General features: G+C 36.7%; 1 protein-coding gene across 1 annotated transcript in view; it reads right to left on the bottom strand.

Annotated features, from left to right (window-relative positions):
* Window positions 1-16,323, bottom strand: part of CNTN5 (contactin 5) — a 1,330,348-nt gene that overhangs the window by 337,040 nt on the left and 976,985 nt on the right. Inside the window, exon 9 of the mRNA XM_019035685.4 lies at window positions 13,956-14,058. Within this exon, the coding sequence (XP_018891230.3) occupies window positions 13,956-14,058 (103 nt within the window). The remainder of the gene's footprint in view (window positions 1-13,955; window positions 14,059-16,323) is intronic.

Genomic DNA, 16,323 nt, shown 5'->3' with positions numbered 1-16,323 from the left:
ATATATGGTCTTCTGTGTTCTGCCTGTTAAAAGCATCAGAGACATAAGAGAAAGTTTTCTCATATTACAACTCTCTAGCAAGGGATACTAAAAACAAATAAATATGATGTATCATCTACATGTCAGAATAAATTCTGAATTGGGAAGAACAAGAATGAACTAGAATGAATGGAATTAAGTATTTGTAGAAATATTTCGGACATCATATAATTCTAGATTAGAAACTATAAGTATATGCCTAACAAGGATAGGATTCCTACTGAATAATCTAAAGGAAATCATCAACACCTTATGTAATTAATTTTAAAAAAAGCCTATGCTTTTGGAAATTTTAATATAGGGTCATGAAACTAATACTAAAAAATTTTATCATGTAAAATATTTGTATTGTTTTTTAAAATTAAGTGTCTTGAAAAAGTATAGAATAATAACAATCATAACAATAAAATTAGTTTTTCCATACCACCACCCAGAGAAGGGATGCTTGTAATCTTGCTGATGTGCGCTAAATATACAAGAATATTCTGAGAAAAGAACTGCAATCCATGAATTTGCAGTACCTTGTTAGTTACAGACCATAGGGAAGTGTGTGCACTTTGCTCTTACTCTGTGCTTATAGGCCAGCAGATTTTTAATTAGTCATGTTTCCACTGAGGGCATTTCTTACATGAATGGGCCACCAGTGATGGTTATTAGCAAGTTATCACAGTTTGTTTTTCATTAGAGTGACTTTGGTAAGGCAACTCAACATGCTAGAACCCAAATAGAAAAATTGTTTCTGAAATTTGGGCATACCAGCACAGATATTACTGCATAACACCCTACTAGGATGATGCCATAATTTGAGATAGAGACTAAGAGGGACTCAGCTTTTATTTTTACAACCTAAATGCCTAGACATATTTTGTCTCAGGCTTATACGTTTTTTAATATATTGGTTTATTCCTGCTTCCCCTTGAGTACATATATATACCTATCACATTGATAAATGACTTAATTCAGTTCACAAATGTTCATTATGCACCAAGTCAGTGGTAATCAATTTAAGAGATATTTATGGTAATCAAACAGGTGATGATAAAAAGGAAGAAAGAGTCAAAGATATTTAAAATTTTATACCTTTGGAAAACGCCTAAATGGTCACCCGTAGTGATAATAAAAACTCTCTATGTAGGCTGATGATGGGTGGGTGTGGAGAGTTGTGCTTGGTTTGGAGTTCTAGAAACCCAGCCTGACCCCACATGCTGTGGACCAAGGTATTGAAGAACATCAAATAGGCTAAATTAAGAGGTGCAGTTGGAGTCATCAATCAAATAAAAAGTCCAAAATAACATCAGAGTATATGAGATAGGAGTGATTTGGAAACCAGGAATAAGGTCCGGGGAACAATAGACAACCAAACAGATAAAGTGAATGGAGCAGGGCCTATGAAAGCAGCACTTGGAGAAATTCCCAAAGCTAATGAAGCATCAATAAAAATCTACATATTTAAAATTTTTAATTTATTTTTTTTTTTTAGACGGAGTCTCACTCTTTGGACAGGCTGGAGTACAGTGGCGCAATCTCGGCTTACTGCAACCTCCGCCTCCCGGGTTCAAGCGATTCTCTTGCCTCAGCCTCCCGAGTAGCTGGGACAACAACATCTCTAGCCTTATTTGCAGCAGAGGTAAGAGAGCCAAATTTGCCCAATAATAATAGATTTGAACTATGTTTGTGAAAAATAGAATAAAATGGAGAGGGGGGACTTGAGAGGTTTTAAATGTCTGGCAGATTGGGATGGAAGATTTGGCAGAGGTCGATAATGATGTCAATGGTTTGAGGTGAGTTAGAGATACTGCTGTTATGCAGAGGGCTGCATCAAATGTGGTATATATAACATTCGTCATTCACACTAGATCATCACATATTCAAATTTTCAAAGTTATTGAAATAATAAATACAAAATTTTTGAATGCATGAAATTCTAATGGCATGCACATTACTAACACTTGGTACCTAATTTCCAACTTACCATGAAATCATTCTAAGAACTGCATATGAAAACCTTCTTAAAGTTCTGAATTGATCTTTCTCTAGTGGAGAAGTTTGTTGCTCTCTTAGCTCAACTAATACAAATATGACAATATTAGACACATGACGAGCATGCTTAGTTCAACGTACAATGATTCAGTAAGACACATACTACTTTTAAGAATACGTGTACTATGATAGATTTAAAAATTAAGTGTTGTCATAAAACATATGAGATAGAATGAGATCTCAAACAAAGATATTCAAGCAAGTTTATTGTTAGATAAATCAGCTTTAAAAGTAGCAATATGGTTGTTAAATCACCATTAGAAGAGATAACTGTTAGGGAAACATTTCAATTTCTAGTAGAATACTCAGTGGGAATTTGTGGATGATGATGATATAACACTTTTAGAAATCCAAGACTGTGAGAGTTCAAAATAAGGAAACAGGTCAAATGGGATACAGAATTTGCCTAAATTCATTCCTGTTTGTAATCCAGTGAGATAATATGTCAGAGATGTTGTTGGAATCTGAGTGTGAATGGAAACCATCCACGACAAGGTAGAAGTTTAGTTTTACATATACTCAGATTGTTGACAACTTTTTGGTTAAAATTGCCCTTTTTTGTTCCACTGATGTCCTATTCAAGTGTCAAGATTATGTACCTGGTGATTCTTGTAGGGGTATGGGATACAATGAAGTTAGAAACTTCTGATGGATATACTAAGTCTTTTTTATTATTTGTATAAGTTTATGGGGTACAAGTGCAGTTTGGTTACATGGCTATATTGTGTAGTGGTGAAGTCTGGGCTTTTAGTGTAATCATTATCTGACTCATGTACCTTATACCCATTAAGTAATTTCTCATCTGTCACCCCTTTCCCACCCTCCCACACTTCTGAGTCTCCATTGACTATTACTCCACAGCATATGCCCATGTGTACACATTATTTGGCTCCCATTTATAAGTGAGAACATGTGGTATTTCTCTTTGTTTCTGAGTTGTTTCACTCAGGATAATGGCTTTCAGTTAGGTACATGTTGCTGCAAAAGGCATAACTTCATTCTTTTAATATAGTAATTCTTTACACCCTGTTTTTGAATCTCAGCGTCCAAATAGTTGCTGATCTTACTATCATCCCAGAGGAAGAAACTTTTCCATGGAAATTCCTGGGAGATTAACTTAAAAGAAAGCTGTTGGATAAGTCTAAACTAATCCAAGTAAAAATCTTACAATTTGGGGATTATCTTTTGCTTCATGTTCTTGTTAACTTGTCTTGCCTATTAAGATTCCTAATTCTCACTCACTGAGATGCTTCAGAGCATTCAGAATATAATGTTTGCTGTGACAAAGTAAAAATTACTCTTAGCAACTGAAAAATTGTAAACTGAGAATACTATTAATTAGCATCAGGGTATCTAGTTCTGCCTCTATAGGCCACACACATTAGCTGTTTGGCCTTGCCCATGTATACAGTTTCTCTCCTGAGGCAGGTTAACTAGTTCTAGGGCAGCCGTGGAAAAGCTGGAAATGTGATGCCAGTTAACTTTGACTCTAAATGTGAATAATAAATTGGTCCTGTTTCCCTGAAAACAGATAACACCTCTCAGTGTAAAAGCCTATAAGTAAATTAAATATTTCCTTCAAAGTTTGCCCTATGAAAGAATGTTGAACATGTCAGGAACATCACAGGAAGTTGCATCAAAACATTAGCCTGAGCGGTACATCCACATGTCTAGCCATTCCTTGAGAAGTCTCAGTTTTCCATTTACAAATTCATGTTTGTTAGGTTATGCAAACCTTAAGGTTCTTTTAGGATCCATCACCTCTGGGTACCATCTGAAATGATGATGTGTCCTTCATCTCAACCATACTAAAGCAAGCAATAGTTCACGATGGCAATTTTCTTGATTCTGTAATGCACCACTTTCCTGTGAGGCCTAAATGTTTATTGATTCCAACACCCAGAGACTGACTCCTATCCCCAGATCTTCTGTCAACCTAATGATTAAGTAATTTGATTTTAGTTTGATAGACAAATACCACATAACTCCAATTCATTTTTAATTCCTACAGCCCTTAGTGACTGGCAGCTCCAAATAAACAGTATTAATAAATCATCAATCTGTAACTAAAGAGCAAGTTCTTTCAGGAACGTTTGCCAGTTGCACACTGTGGGAAGTCTCAGAGGAATATTTGTCATTCTCACAGCTACAATGGGACACGAGAGCAGCCATTTGAGACAGCTTAGCTAAGGGGTGAGGAAAGGAAAACATAAACTACAGCAAAAATAATTTTATGAATTGATAACTAGTGGCTTTTTATTTACAGTAAACATATAAAAAGAGAAAAAAATACTTAATATCCTGGTTCCCTAATAGGCATTTGATGGAGTGTAACAAAAGACTATTTGTAAATGGTATCTGAAAGAGAGATAAGCAGGAACTAAAAAGGGCAGGAAATTGAATGTGTTCTTCACTCCCACCTCACCACAAGATTTCAGATGAGTTTGCAAAGGTCATTCACATAATTATTACAGTAACAGGTTCAAGGCCTTTTGAGCAGAGCAGATCTGATTGTGTGTTAATGGCTGCAAAAGCAAGATAAGAAACATGTAAAATTTTTTAAAAAGAGAGAAAAAAAGAGAAAATCTGCCTGTAACACTATTAGCTGGCAGGCCTGTCATTATGGATAAACTGATGTTGCTTTATAGCGTATGGCTTTTTTATTACAGAGTAACCCTGTTTGCCCTTGTGTATTGGGTCATTTAAGCATCAGTGACCAGATTTTACTTCTTTTTTTGTTGGAGGCTAGTTGACATATCTAGTGCTCTTTCTAAGGTCTGTAAAAGGTCACACGGTGAAATGAAACTTGCCAGAAAACTATAGCTAATGTAAATGTGGTAAGAATTTTCAAGGCCAAAACATGTGAAAGCATCTGGAGACATCTGTCTGGCCAAACAAAGGCAGTAACACACTTTCTGTTATGAAAGATCAATCACATTTCTCATACCTGAATTCATTCAGTGTACATATTCAGCACTTGCTCCATCTAATAATGCTCTAGGGATCCAAAAATTCAGTACACTAAAGAAGACAGATATCTATAGCTGTTCCAGTGGGGCAGGCTAAATAGTGAAATGTAGGTGGTCACACTGAAAGGTAAGAGACTGGAGCTCAAGAAAAGCAGGGACGATTAATGGAGGAGGGGCATTTGACGTAAGCCTTATTGAATAGGATTGTGGGGCAGGATAGATATTTTAGACCGAGGAAACTGTGTCACAGAGCCACAGATGTGGAAAAGCCAGGATGGCTGAGGTATAGTAAGGAGTGCAGTTGATTAAGAGATGGGTTTGAAAATGTCAAGTGGAATTGGTGCTACTGTTGAAATGACCACCTCTCAGCTCCATCCTCTACTAGGCTTTGTGGTACTGGGGCAAGGGTTCTGAAAACCACATTTCTACACTGCCAGGAGGGGGCACTGTAGGGAGATTGCAAGGCTGAAGAAGCCAGAAGGAACAGCATCGTTGTTTATTTCCTGTGGGTTTCCCAGGGGCTTCCTGTCAGCTCGTTAGCCCCTGAATGGCACCTCAGCAGGGCATCCTTCCCTTAGCAGCAATAAAATACAGTTCAAGTTTTTTCCCAACACTTTCAGGAGAGGCTTCATTGTGTCCCACTTTGTCCATTCCTCAGAATTCTTGGTCCTAGGGGTACATCTGAGGTTCTAATTTTTATTAATTCTAATTCTTTTTTTCCCCCCTTACCTCTAGAGATGGTAGCTGCTTTCTGTAGTTACTGACTTTCCATAAAGTTCTCATTTTTACCCTGTGTTACTTAGTTAACAACTTGTATGGGCTGGACTTAAACACTGAGCACACCCAGTTGAAAACATCACCAATGTTTAATTGTATACTGCATTTAGAAAGAACCACTGAAACGAAATATTTATTAGGGTTCTAAGGGATTCCTTGCTTGCATTGTCCCTTGACCCCTTTATCTCTCAATCCCTTTCAAGAGTATTGTACCTGGTGTTTAAAAGCCCACCTTGGAAATATCCACAATAACCCCGTTTTCATTAAGGTCCCTAGGTTGAATGCTGAGCAAGAAAAGTCAACACTCATCATTTCTACTTCCTGGATATGCCACCAACCAGTTTGAAATGTTATGTAATAATGTCAATGCCAAAAGGCAGTTAATTAAGTCTGCCTGATTCTATCCTTCTACTCTTAATATTCAGCCTGAGAATGTGTGGATGGGCAGCCAGCAAAAGAAAATATTTAAATTTTCGTTTCCAATCCTGACCCAGATCATTTCTCTCCTTTCAGGGAACATTACATCTAAATCATTAGAAGACAAATGCGCATTATTATATTCTTACAGCAGTTCAGGCAAAGAGCTTCCACTGCCTCTCCTGATAACCCAGTTTCCCTGTAACAACTCATTTTTTCATGAACTTCTACATTACACCCAATCTAATTCTTCTAGTTTAATCCCATACTGTTGGAATTTTACTCCCTCCCTTGTTGAAACTGGAGAACAGCTTGTGAGCAATCTCTTGATAATAACCTTCCGTATGTGTAAACCAGTCTTTTCTTTCCAACTAATTAATCCCCCTCCATTTTTTTTTACACTTTGCTGTGTTACCCAAGCCTTTACATACCTTTGCTTCCCTATGGGTTCTCCTGAAACGCTTTCCATTTTTCTGGGGAAATACCTTTACAGACACTATAGCATGATATAGCATGTCACAGTCACTTTATAAGTTCTGTACTCAACCTTGTGCAATTCTATTTTAAGAGCTATTTCTAGGAGTAAACTAGTACACTCTTGTTGTGTTCTGCTCCAGCAGCCTGTAGAGAAAACATCTGAATTTTTGCTAAATTCAGATTTAAGTAGAGGTTTCTTTAGGAGAAAGCTTGCAGCTTATGGCTTTTTAGTAGACTTTTTACTTAACTTCAAATGAGGCAGGTTGGTAAATTTGGGTGATATCAAAATATACTAAAATTTGATAACCTACAATTATTTGTTTTTTTCTTAAAGAATACAGGAAAGATATAAGCTTATATATTGAAAAATTATCTGTGCATTATAGCTGCACTAATATGCATTCTCTAAGTAACAAAAACTGAACACCATTAAGGACAGATCATAAAAAGGTAACTGTACTTTCCAAGAGAAATCACAATGAACCAGTATTCTAACACGGTGTGAATGTATGATTCTTTAAAAATCAAATAAATTTCCTAATTTGGCTATCGAAGATTCATTAGATCATGTCAAGGGCCAAAGAGATTTCAAAAGAAGAAAATTTGCTGTTAGGTTGTTAAGTCTTAGTTTAAACTTGGAACCAAAAAGGTGAACAGTGAATTTCTGTGGAGATAAAGGTTGGCTATTAGAGGACAGCTTGGTCAAGGTCCATAGCGTATGTTTACATAATGATTAAGAATGGACTCAAGGTGTAATATTACATTCAACAAAATATTTGAAGATATAATGCAATTTCTTTGAGAACAGAGACTATGGAAATCCTGGAAGATGTGACAGTCCCTAGAACATAGTTGGCTTTCAGAGCTTGCAGACCTGCATTTGGTTCTAGGTTCTTTGAGGTAGTTTAGTCTACTACATTTATGAAATGAGCTACACAAAGCCCAACCCTTATATTTTGACACCTCTGAATTAATAAGTGAATTATTTTTTCTTAAGACAGAAGGTACTGGCATACATTATTTTATTGCACTTCACTTTATTGTGTTTTGCAGACACTGTGTTTTTCACAAATTGAAGGTCTGTGGCAATGCTATGTCAAGCAAATCTACTGGCACAATTTTTCTAATAGCCTGCATTCACTTATTATCACTGTGTCCCATTTTGGAAATTCTTGGAGTATCTCAATTTTTTATTATGTCTGTTATAATGATCTGTGATTAGTCATCTTTCAATGTTATTATTGTAACTGTTTTGAAGCTCCATGAACTATGCCCATAGAAGACAGCAAACTAAAATAATAAATGTATGTGTTCTGACTGTTCCATCAACTGGCCACTCCCTCATCTCTCTCCCTCTCTTCAGGATTTCTTATTCCCTGAGACACAATAATATTAAAATTAAGCCAATTAATAACCCTACAATGGTTTCTAAGTGTTCAAGTGAAAGGAAGAGCAGCACATCTATCAGTTTAAATCAAAGGCTAGAAATTAAGCTTATTGAGGAAGGCAAGTCAAAAACCAAGACAGACTGAAAGCTAGGCCTGTGCTCAGTTAGCCGACTTGTGAATGAAAAAAAAAAAGTTTTTTAAGGAAATTAAAATTGCTACTCCAGTGAAAACACAAATGATAAGAAAGCAAAACAGGCTTATTGCTGATAGAAAGAAAGTTTTAATGGTCTGGGTAGAAGATCAAACCAGCCACAACATTCCCTGAAGCCAAAACCTAACTCACAGAAAGGCCCTAAATGTCTTCAATTCTATGAAGGCTGACAGAGGTGAGGAAGCTGCAAGAGAAAAGTTTGAACCTAGCAGAGGCTGGTTTATAAGGTTTAAGGAAAGAAGCTATCTTTATAACATTAAAGTGGAAGGTGAAGTAACAAGTGCTGATGTGAAAACTTCAGCTAGTTATTCAGAAAATCTAGCTAATATAATTGATGGAAATGGCTACACTAAACAACAGATTTTCAATGTAGACAAAACAGCCTTATTTTGAAAGAAGATGCAACCTAGGACTTTCATAGCTAAAAACAAGTCAGTGTCTGGTTTCAAAACTTCAAAGGACAGGCTAACTTTCTTGTTAGGGGCTAATGCAGCTGGTGATGTTGAATCTGAAGCCAATGCTCATTTACCAATTTGAAAATCATAGGGCCCTTAAGAATTATGTTAAATCTACTCTGTGTTGTGAAATGGAACAACAAAGCCTGGTGACACTGCATGTTTACAGCATGGTTTACTAAATATTTTAAGCCCACTGTTGAGACCTACTGCTCAGAAAAAAAGATTCCTTTCAAAATACTACTGTCCATTGACAATGCATCTCATTAGCGAAGAGAAATACTACTGTCCATTGACAATGCATCTCATTACCCAAGAGCTTTGATGTAGATGAGCAATATTAATGTTATTTTCATGCCTGCTAACACAAAATCAATTTTGTAGCCCATGGATCAAGGAGTAATTTTCAAATTTCAAATCCAAGGACTTAAGAATGAATTACAAAATACATTTTATAAGGGTAGAGATTCCATAGATAATTATTCCACTGATAGATCTGAGCAAAGTAAATTGAAAACCTTCTAGAGAGGATTCGCCATTCTATATACCATTAAGAACAGCTGTGATTCATGGAAGGTCAAAATATTAATAGGAATTTGGAAGAAGTGGTTCTAATCCTCGTGGATAACTTAGAGGGGTTCAAAACTTTAGTGAGGGAAGTAAATGCAGATGTGATTAAAACAGCAAGATAACAAGAACTAGAAGTGGAACAGGAAGATGTGACTGAATTGCTGCAATCTCATGATAAAAGTTAAAAGAATAAAGAGTTGCTTCTTATGGATGAGCAAAGGGGTTTCTTGAGATAATGTAGTCCTGGAAAAGATGCTGTGGACATTGTTGAAATGACAACTAAGGATCTGGACCATTACACCTACTTGGTTGACAAAGTGGTGGCAGAGTTAGAGAGGACTGACTCCAATTTTGAAAGAAGTTCTACTGTGGGTAGAATGCTATCTAACAGCATCATAAGCTACAGAGTCAATCAATGTGACAAACCTTATTGTTGTCTTCTTTTATTAAATTGCCACAGGCACACCAACCTTTAGCAGCCACCACCCTTATCAGTCAATAGCATCAGTCATCAGCAAAAAGATGATAATTTGCTGAAGACTTATATCAGCATGAGCAATTTTTAGCAATAAAACATTTTTAAATCAACGTGTGTAAACTGTTGTATGTATGTAAGCCAGGCATGTAAATGCTACTGCCTACTTAATAACATACAATATAATGTAAACATAACTTCTGTGTGCTCTGGGAAACCAAAAAATTCATGTGACTTTCTTCATTGTGAAATTTGCTTTATTGTGGCATCTGGAACTGAACCTCAAATATCTCCAAGGAATGACTATATATCTAGGAACATATTTGGTCCAATGAATAACATGATAAAAAAATAGTGATTTATGGTAGGAAATGTGAATTACTCCGCTAAGGCTGGGAACAGGTAAAGTTGAAAATAGCAAGATTTTGTACTTATGATCTTCTTTGTTTGTCCCTCAAACCATTATTATAGAAAATATTACACTTTGTGATATATAAATATTTTTCACTCCATCCTTTGCCCTAGCTTCTATAGATATGATAAATCTCTCTTATCCTTAGCCTCAAAAAAGCCAACAAAAAAATCCTTCTTAAGAGGCAGTAGATCAAGGAAGTTTTTTGGGGTTGTCATGTTAAACAGTAAGTACAACTTGGACATGAAAATATGCTTTGAGAATAAAATAAAAATAAAGTTTCAGTTATACAAATTAAATAAGTTCTAGAGATTTGCTGTTGCCAACCTTGTACCTATAGTCAGCAATATTGTATTGTGCACTTAAAAGTTTATTAAGAAGGTAGATGTCATGATAAGTGTTCTTACCACAAAAATAAAAAAGAGAGTTGGATAATGGTAGGTCTAAGTTAACAAAGATAAATGATAGAGTGAGGCAAGAATAGGTAGGAAAAGGTAGAGGCAAGTATAGCATGTAATTTTGGATATAAATAAGAGAATACGGGAGAGCAGGAGATACAGGTGCAGAGTATACATGATGTATTTGTTGGGGGGACAGGATAAGGCATAAATAACTTATTTATTTTTGATTAACTGTTAATAATAAAGAGTTGATTAGATTAAGTAGATGGAATATTTTTAAGTTCACTCATTCCTATTTCCTGAATGCTATGTGCCAGGTGCTGTGGTAGGCACTAGGAATATGTAAATGAAGAATACAGTAATGATTCCTGCCTTCTTGGGGATTAAACCCTAAGAGTGGGGAAAGTGCTGGCTATTCTGTTTTCCTCCTTTGCCTGTCACCTTCTTGTTCCCTGCAGACCCTCTGCCTTGCCTTGTGAACTGACAATTGCATCCCCAGGCTTGTAGAGTGGCTTCTGTTTGACCTCAGCCATGAGAGCCACCAGAGGAGATGAGAAGGCAAGAGGAAAAAGAAGTCAGGATATAAATTTCCCAATCCTTTCTTCAGCTGTGTTCTTATATAAAGGCTGTGTCTCTTCACAGCAACAGTCATTACAGCGCCCATTGGTTGATCCCTGGCCCACTTCATATCTCCAGTTTTCCCTGGTTCTGGAAACACTATCTCCTCCCTCTTGCTCCTTCAGGATTACACATGAGAATGAGTTATTGCTATCAGGAGTTTATACATGTCTTGGTTTTTCTTCTTCTTCTTCTTAGCCTGCTCACAGATCTTCAGCTCATCACTTTACTAAATTCTATTGAAATGTCTGAGTTGGATCCTGATTACATCTGGGATCCTGACACAGATAAATGATTTAAGTGGAGAAACACATATGTGGGAAATTTAAAATTGTGTTAAGGACTGTAAAAAAGGGATTAAAAGGTATACAGATAGAGAATAATGGGTGTGAGTTAGATAACGTGTTCATTCATAGGTAGCCTATTTCAGGAGTGATATTGAAATTGAGGCCAGAGGATAAATGAGAGCCCCCATGGAAAGAACAGGGGGAGAGAGATCCCAGTGTAAGAAACAGCAAATGCAAAGGCCACAAGACAAAAAAAAGTTTGACATGCTCCATTCCAGAATTTGGTTATAACACTCTGCAAGGAATGTTTGGTTAGGACACAGTGAGGGGGAAAACAGCCTGAGTGGTAAGATCCTGACGATATCCAGTGACAGATACTGAAGTTTTTGCAACAGACAAAGGCCCACAAGAGCACCATGTGCTTGTTGAAGTAAGAAGCAGCTCAAGTGAGCTGCGGGAGCCACGCGGATGCTCAGGAATTAATTTGCAATTGCTGTGATTATGTTGGGATGAAATGGTGATCCACACCACAAGACAATGTGCTGTAAAAGGATGAACACATGTCAAGATGTTATTTCTTTGATCTTGTTTATTTTCATGAGGGTGGCAGACTGGTCTTTAGGTAGAGGGTAGATATCTTCATAAGATGTTTCTTTTTTCCATAATTGTCACATTTCTTAGAAAGGATACCAAGTGATAAACAGAGACCTTCTTTACTGAAGCAGTCTTCTTTACACTCCCTTTTATGTATTTACTTTTGAGAGGTGGGTAGCAAAGAAGGAGTAGAAAGGTTGAAGAAAATAACATATTAAAAGAACATAAGTGATTTAGTGATTTGACTGTTGGGTCTTATCTAGAATGAAAGAGACTGTAAGCCTCAATTTACTAAACATATTTCAAGGCTTTCAAAGGCAACCACATCTAACTTATTAAATAAGCTTGCCTGGGCAAATATTTATATTGGTTTTTTCCTATAAATCTAGTTTTCTAATTTGTTTTACAATATGACCTCCCTTTGTTTGTGGCCTTAGTATAAATTCTGGCACTGAAGAATTATTTAACTACCAGATACACTAAAACCCTTGTCTTCAAGCCAGAATATATTATTTTTGCATTTGTCAGTATTGAGCTTCTTACTTGGGACATTTTCAGACCTACTTGACACACAACAGCAAATGGTGACAAACCAGACTTTTAACTATTATTCAATCTTATGCGCTTAACTAACATCTTTAGATTTAGGAGGCTTCCTCAGATATCTGCCCAAATACCTCCTAGATACATTTTACATTTTGAAATTTATTTCTACTTCTGGCTATCTTTTGCTTAAAACATGGGTTACACAACAATTCATTTTGCTTATAGTCTATTATGATGTTGTTTCCACTTAAAGTAGAATTGCATATATGTCTTATTTTAATCATTCTTGATATTAAAACACGGTGTTTACTATGTTCGTTCCATAAATCTACCTTAGCTAGCTGATTTTTTTTCATATTTACTAATATTTTCCTTACCCAAAGGCTAAACCTACTTTAATAATCACACTTGTGTATCTGGCTTTATCTCCGAGTACTTTATAGTTATATTGTGGGAGTGTGCTCTCTGCAACTGAAGTTAAGTAATTAGTAACTCTGATAGAGATACATTTATGTAAATTATAGTGTCTAGAAAGAACCCTGAAGTCTTATCATCCTAAAAAAAAAAGAAAACAACACTCTGTTTAAAATAAATCATAATACGATAATCAAATATAATCAAAATTCCACTTCTGCCTCTGATCTCAATACCTATACTGTAAACATCATTGACAAGTAACTATATATCCTGGGCTGTAAACCCTCAGAAATAGAATCATTAAGTATGGCAGGCATTAGGGTGTGATATAAATTCTTTCTCTCATTTGGGAAATGATTACGTGTTGTACATATTGACAGCTGGTGCTATTAAGTTATGATTGCAGGAGATACTAAGGTAATACATAGGACCACTATGTAACTATTATCCTTATGATTTTTATCTGCTGTCTTATTATGTCTTAGAAGAATCTACATCCTATACATGAGGAGCAGATATTACTTTGCCTTTCTATCCTCTTTATTTACATAAGGACTGAATGAAATTTAAAGATGACACTTAAATTTTAAGATATATAGGTAAAGATGTAAAGCTTTTTATTCATTAAAGAAGTTTTTTATGTTAAAATAGCAAAATTATAGAAACTGTTGTCCACAGAAATGACTAGAAGATAATTGTAACTGATTACTTCATCAATTCCCATTTGACCTTCTTTTAGAAAATAAACAGCCACCATGGAACATCTGGGGAAATGACACCTAGCAAAATAAGTGATCCAAAAATAAGATATGTCACATTTTAATACAAAATTGTGTTTACTTATGGAAGAACATGTACTTACTTGCCAAGTGCAAAGCATTCCATCTTAACAGTTGTTCCTTTAGCAGCTGTAACCGTGAAAGGAAAATGGACCTCAATTTTCGGCTCATATTCTCCCATCACACCTTAGAAAGAAAGAATAGTCTTTAAGCATCAAATGAATGTTACAATTTGTTTCTTAATCCTGGACATGTTATATTGAAAATCACTGTGGCTTTGTTGTTAATGTTTGTTTGATGACTGTTAAATTTTTCGATGTATTGAAATAAGTAGTACACTTAGGCTCTATCATTTTGATGAAATCCTAGTCTTCCCCTGAGGACTAGATTACATGCATGTTCATTATCATTTAAAGTAATAATTATTGAAATTGTTAATCAACACTAGTAGTACAGTTACTAATTGTTCTAAAAAAACTATGACTATTTCCCATTTTAAATAAGAAAAGTTATCAAAATTTTCTTATTGCCAAATAAATATTCATTTATAAAGTCAAATATTTATTGAATATCTATAATATTCACAGCATTTTGCCAAATACTGTGGGAGTAACAAAAGATTAATCAGTTGTGCTCTCAAGCACTCAGCAACTATATTCTTAAAGAGAGAAACAACATACTGTACACTCAAGTATGGGAGAAAAGCTATCTATCAAATTACTGTAATGAAAGATAAGAAGTGATCATTGCCATGAATGAGGTATTAAGTATTATGCACTGATATGGTTTGGCTCTGTGTCCCCACTAAAATCACATCTCAAATTGTAATCTGCATATGTCGAGAGGCACGTGGTGGGAGGTGATTGGATCATGGAGGTAGATTCCCCCATGCTGTTCTCGTGATAGTAACAGAGTTCTCACAAAATTTCATGGTTTTAAAAGTGGCAGTTTCCCTGTTCTCTCTCGTCTCTTCTGCCACCATGTAAGACATGCCTTGCTTCTCCTTCTCCTTCCATCATAATTGTAAGTTTTCTGAGTCCTTTTCATGTGGTAGAAAAGAAAAACCCCATTTTCTGTTGAGAAATTAAACCTGGCTGCAGAAATTTGCATAAGTAACGAGGAGCTGAGTGTTAATAGAGAAGACAATGGGAAAAATGTCTCCATGGCATTTCAGAGATCTTCATAGCAGCCCCTCTCATCACAGGCCTGGATGCCTAGGAGGGAAAAATGGTTTCATGGCCAGCCTGGGGCCCCATTGCTCCATGCAGCCTCGAGACATGGTGTCTTGTGTCCTAGCTGCTCCAACTCCAGCCATGGCTAAAAGGGGTCAACATACAGATCAGGCCATTGCTTCAGAGGTGCAAGCCCCAAGCGTTGGCAAATTCCATGTGGTGTTGGGCCTACATATGTGCAGAAGGCAAGAGTTCAGGTTTGGCAACCTCTTCCTAGATTTCAAGGGTGTGTGGAAACACCTAGATGTCCAGGCAGAAGTTTGCTGCAGGGAAAGATCCCTAATGGAGAACCTCTACTAGGGCAATGCAGAGGGGAATGGCGGGGTTGGAGCCTCCACACAGTGTCCCCACTGGGGTATTGTCTACTGGAGCTGTAAGAATATGGCCACCATCCTCCAGACCCCAGAATGGTGGATCCACAGCTTGCACTGAGCACCCAGAAAAGCCATAGGCACTCAACACCAGCCCATGAAAGAGCCAGAGGTGCTGTACCCTGCAGAGCCACAGGGGCAGAGCTGCCCAAGTCCTTGGGAGCCTACACCTTCTATCATCATGCCCTAAATGTGAGACATGGAGTCAAAGGAGACTATTTTGGTGCTTTAAGATGTAATAACTGCCTTGCTGTGTTTTGTACTTGCATGTGGCCTGTGGCCTCTTTGTTTTGGCCAATTTCTCCCATTTGGAATGGGAACATTAACCCAACGCCTGTATCTTGGAAGTAACTAACTTGTTTTTTTATTTTACAGGCTCATAGGTGGAAAGGACTATTCTTGTCTCAAATGAGACTTTGGACTTGGACTTTTGTTTTTTTTTATTTTTATTATTATTATACTTTAAGTTTTAGGATACATGTGCACAATGTGCAGGTTAGTTACATATGGATACATGTGCCATGCTGGTGTGCTGCACCCATTAACTCATCATTTAGCATTAGGTATATCACCTAATGTTATCCCTCCCCCCTCCCCCCACCCCACAACAGTCCCCGATGTGTGATGTTCCCCTTCCTGTGTCCATGTGTTCTCATTGTTCGGTCCCCATCTATGAGTGAGAACATGCAGTGTTTGGTTTTTTGGCCTTGCAATAGTTTACTGAGAATGATGATTTCCAGTTTCATCCATGTCCCTACAAAGGACATGAACTCATCAATTTTTATGGCTGCATAGTATTCCATGGTGTATATGTGCCACATTTTCTTAATCCAGTCTATCGTTGTTGG

This window comes from Gorilla gorilla, chromosome 9 (assembly GCF_029281585.2).
Source record: "Gorilla gorilla gorilla isolate KB3781 chromosome 9, NHGRI_mGorGor1-v2.1_pri, whole genome shotgun sequence".
NCBI classification, from domain to species: domain Eukaryota; kingdom Metazoa; phylum Chordata; class Mammalia; order Primates; family Hominidae; genus Gorilla; species Gorilla gorilla.
This window is presented reverse-complemented; position numbering and strand designations above follow the sequence as displayed.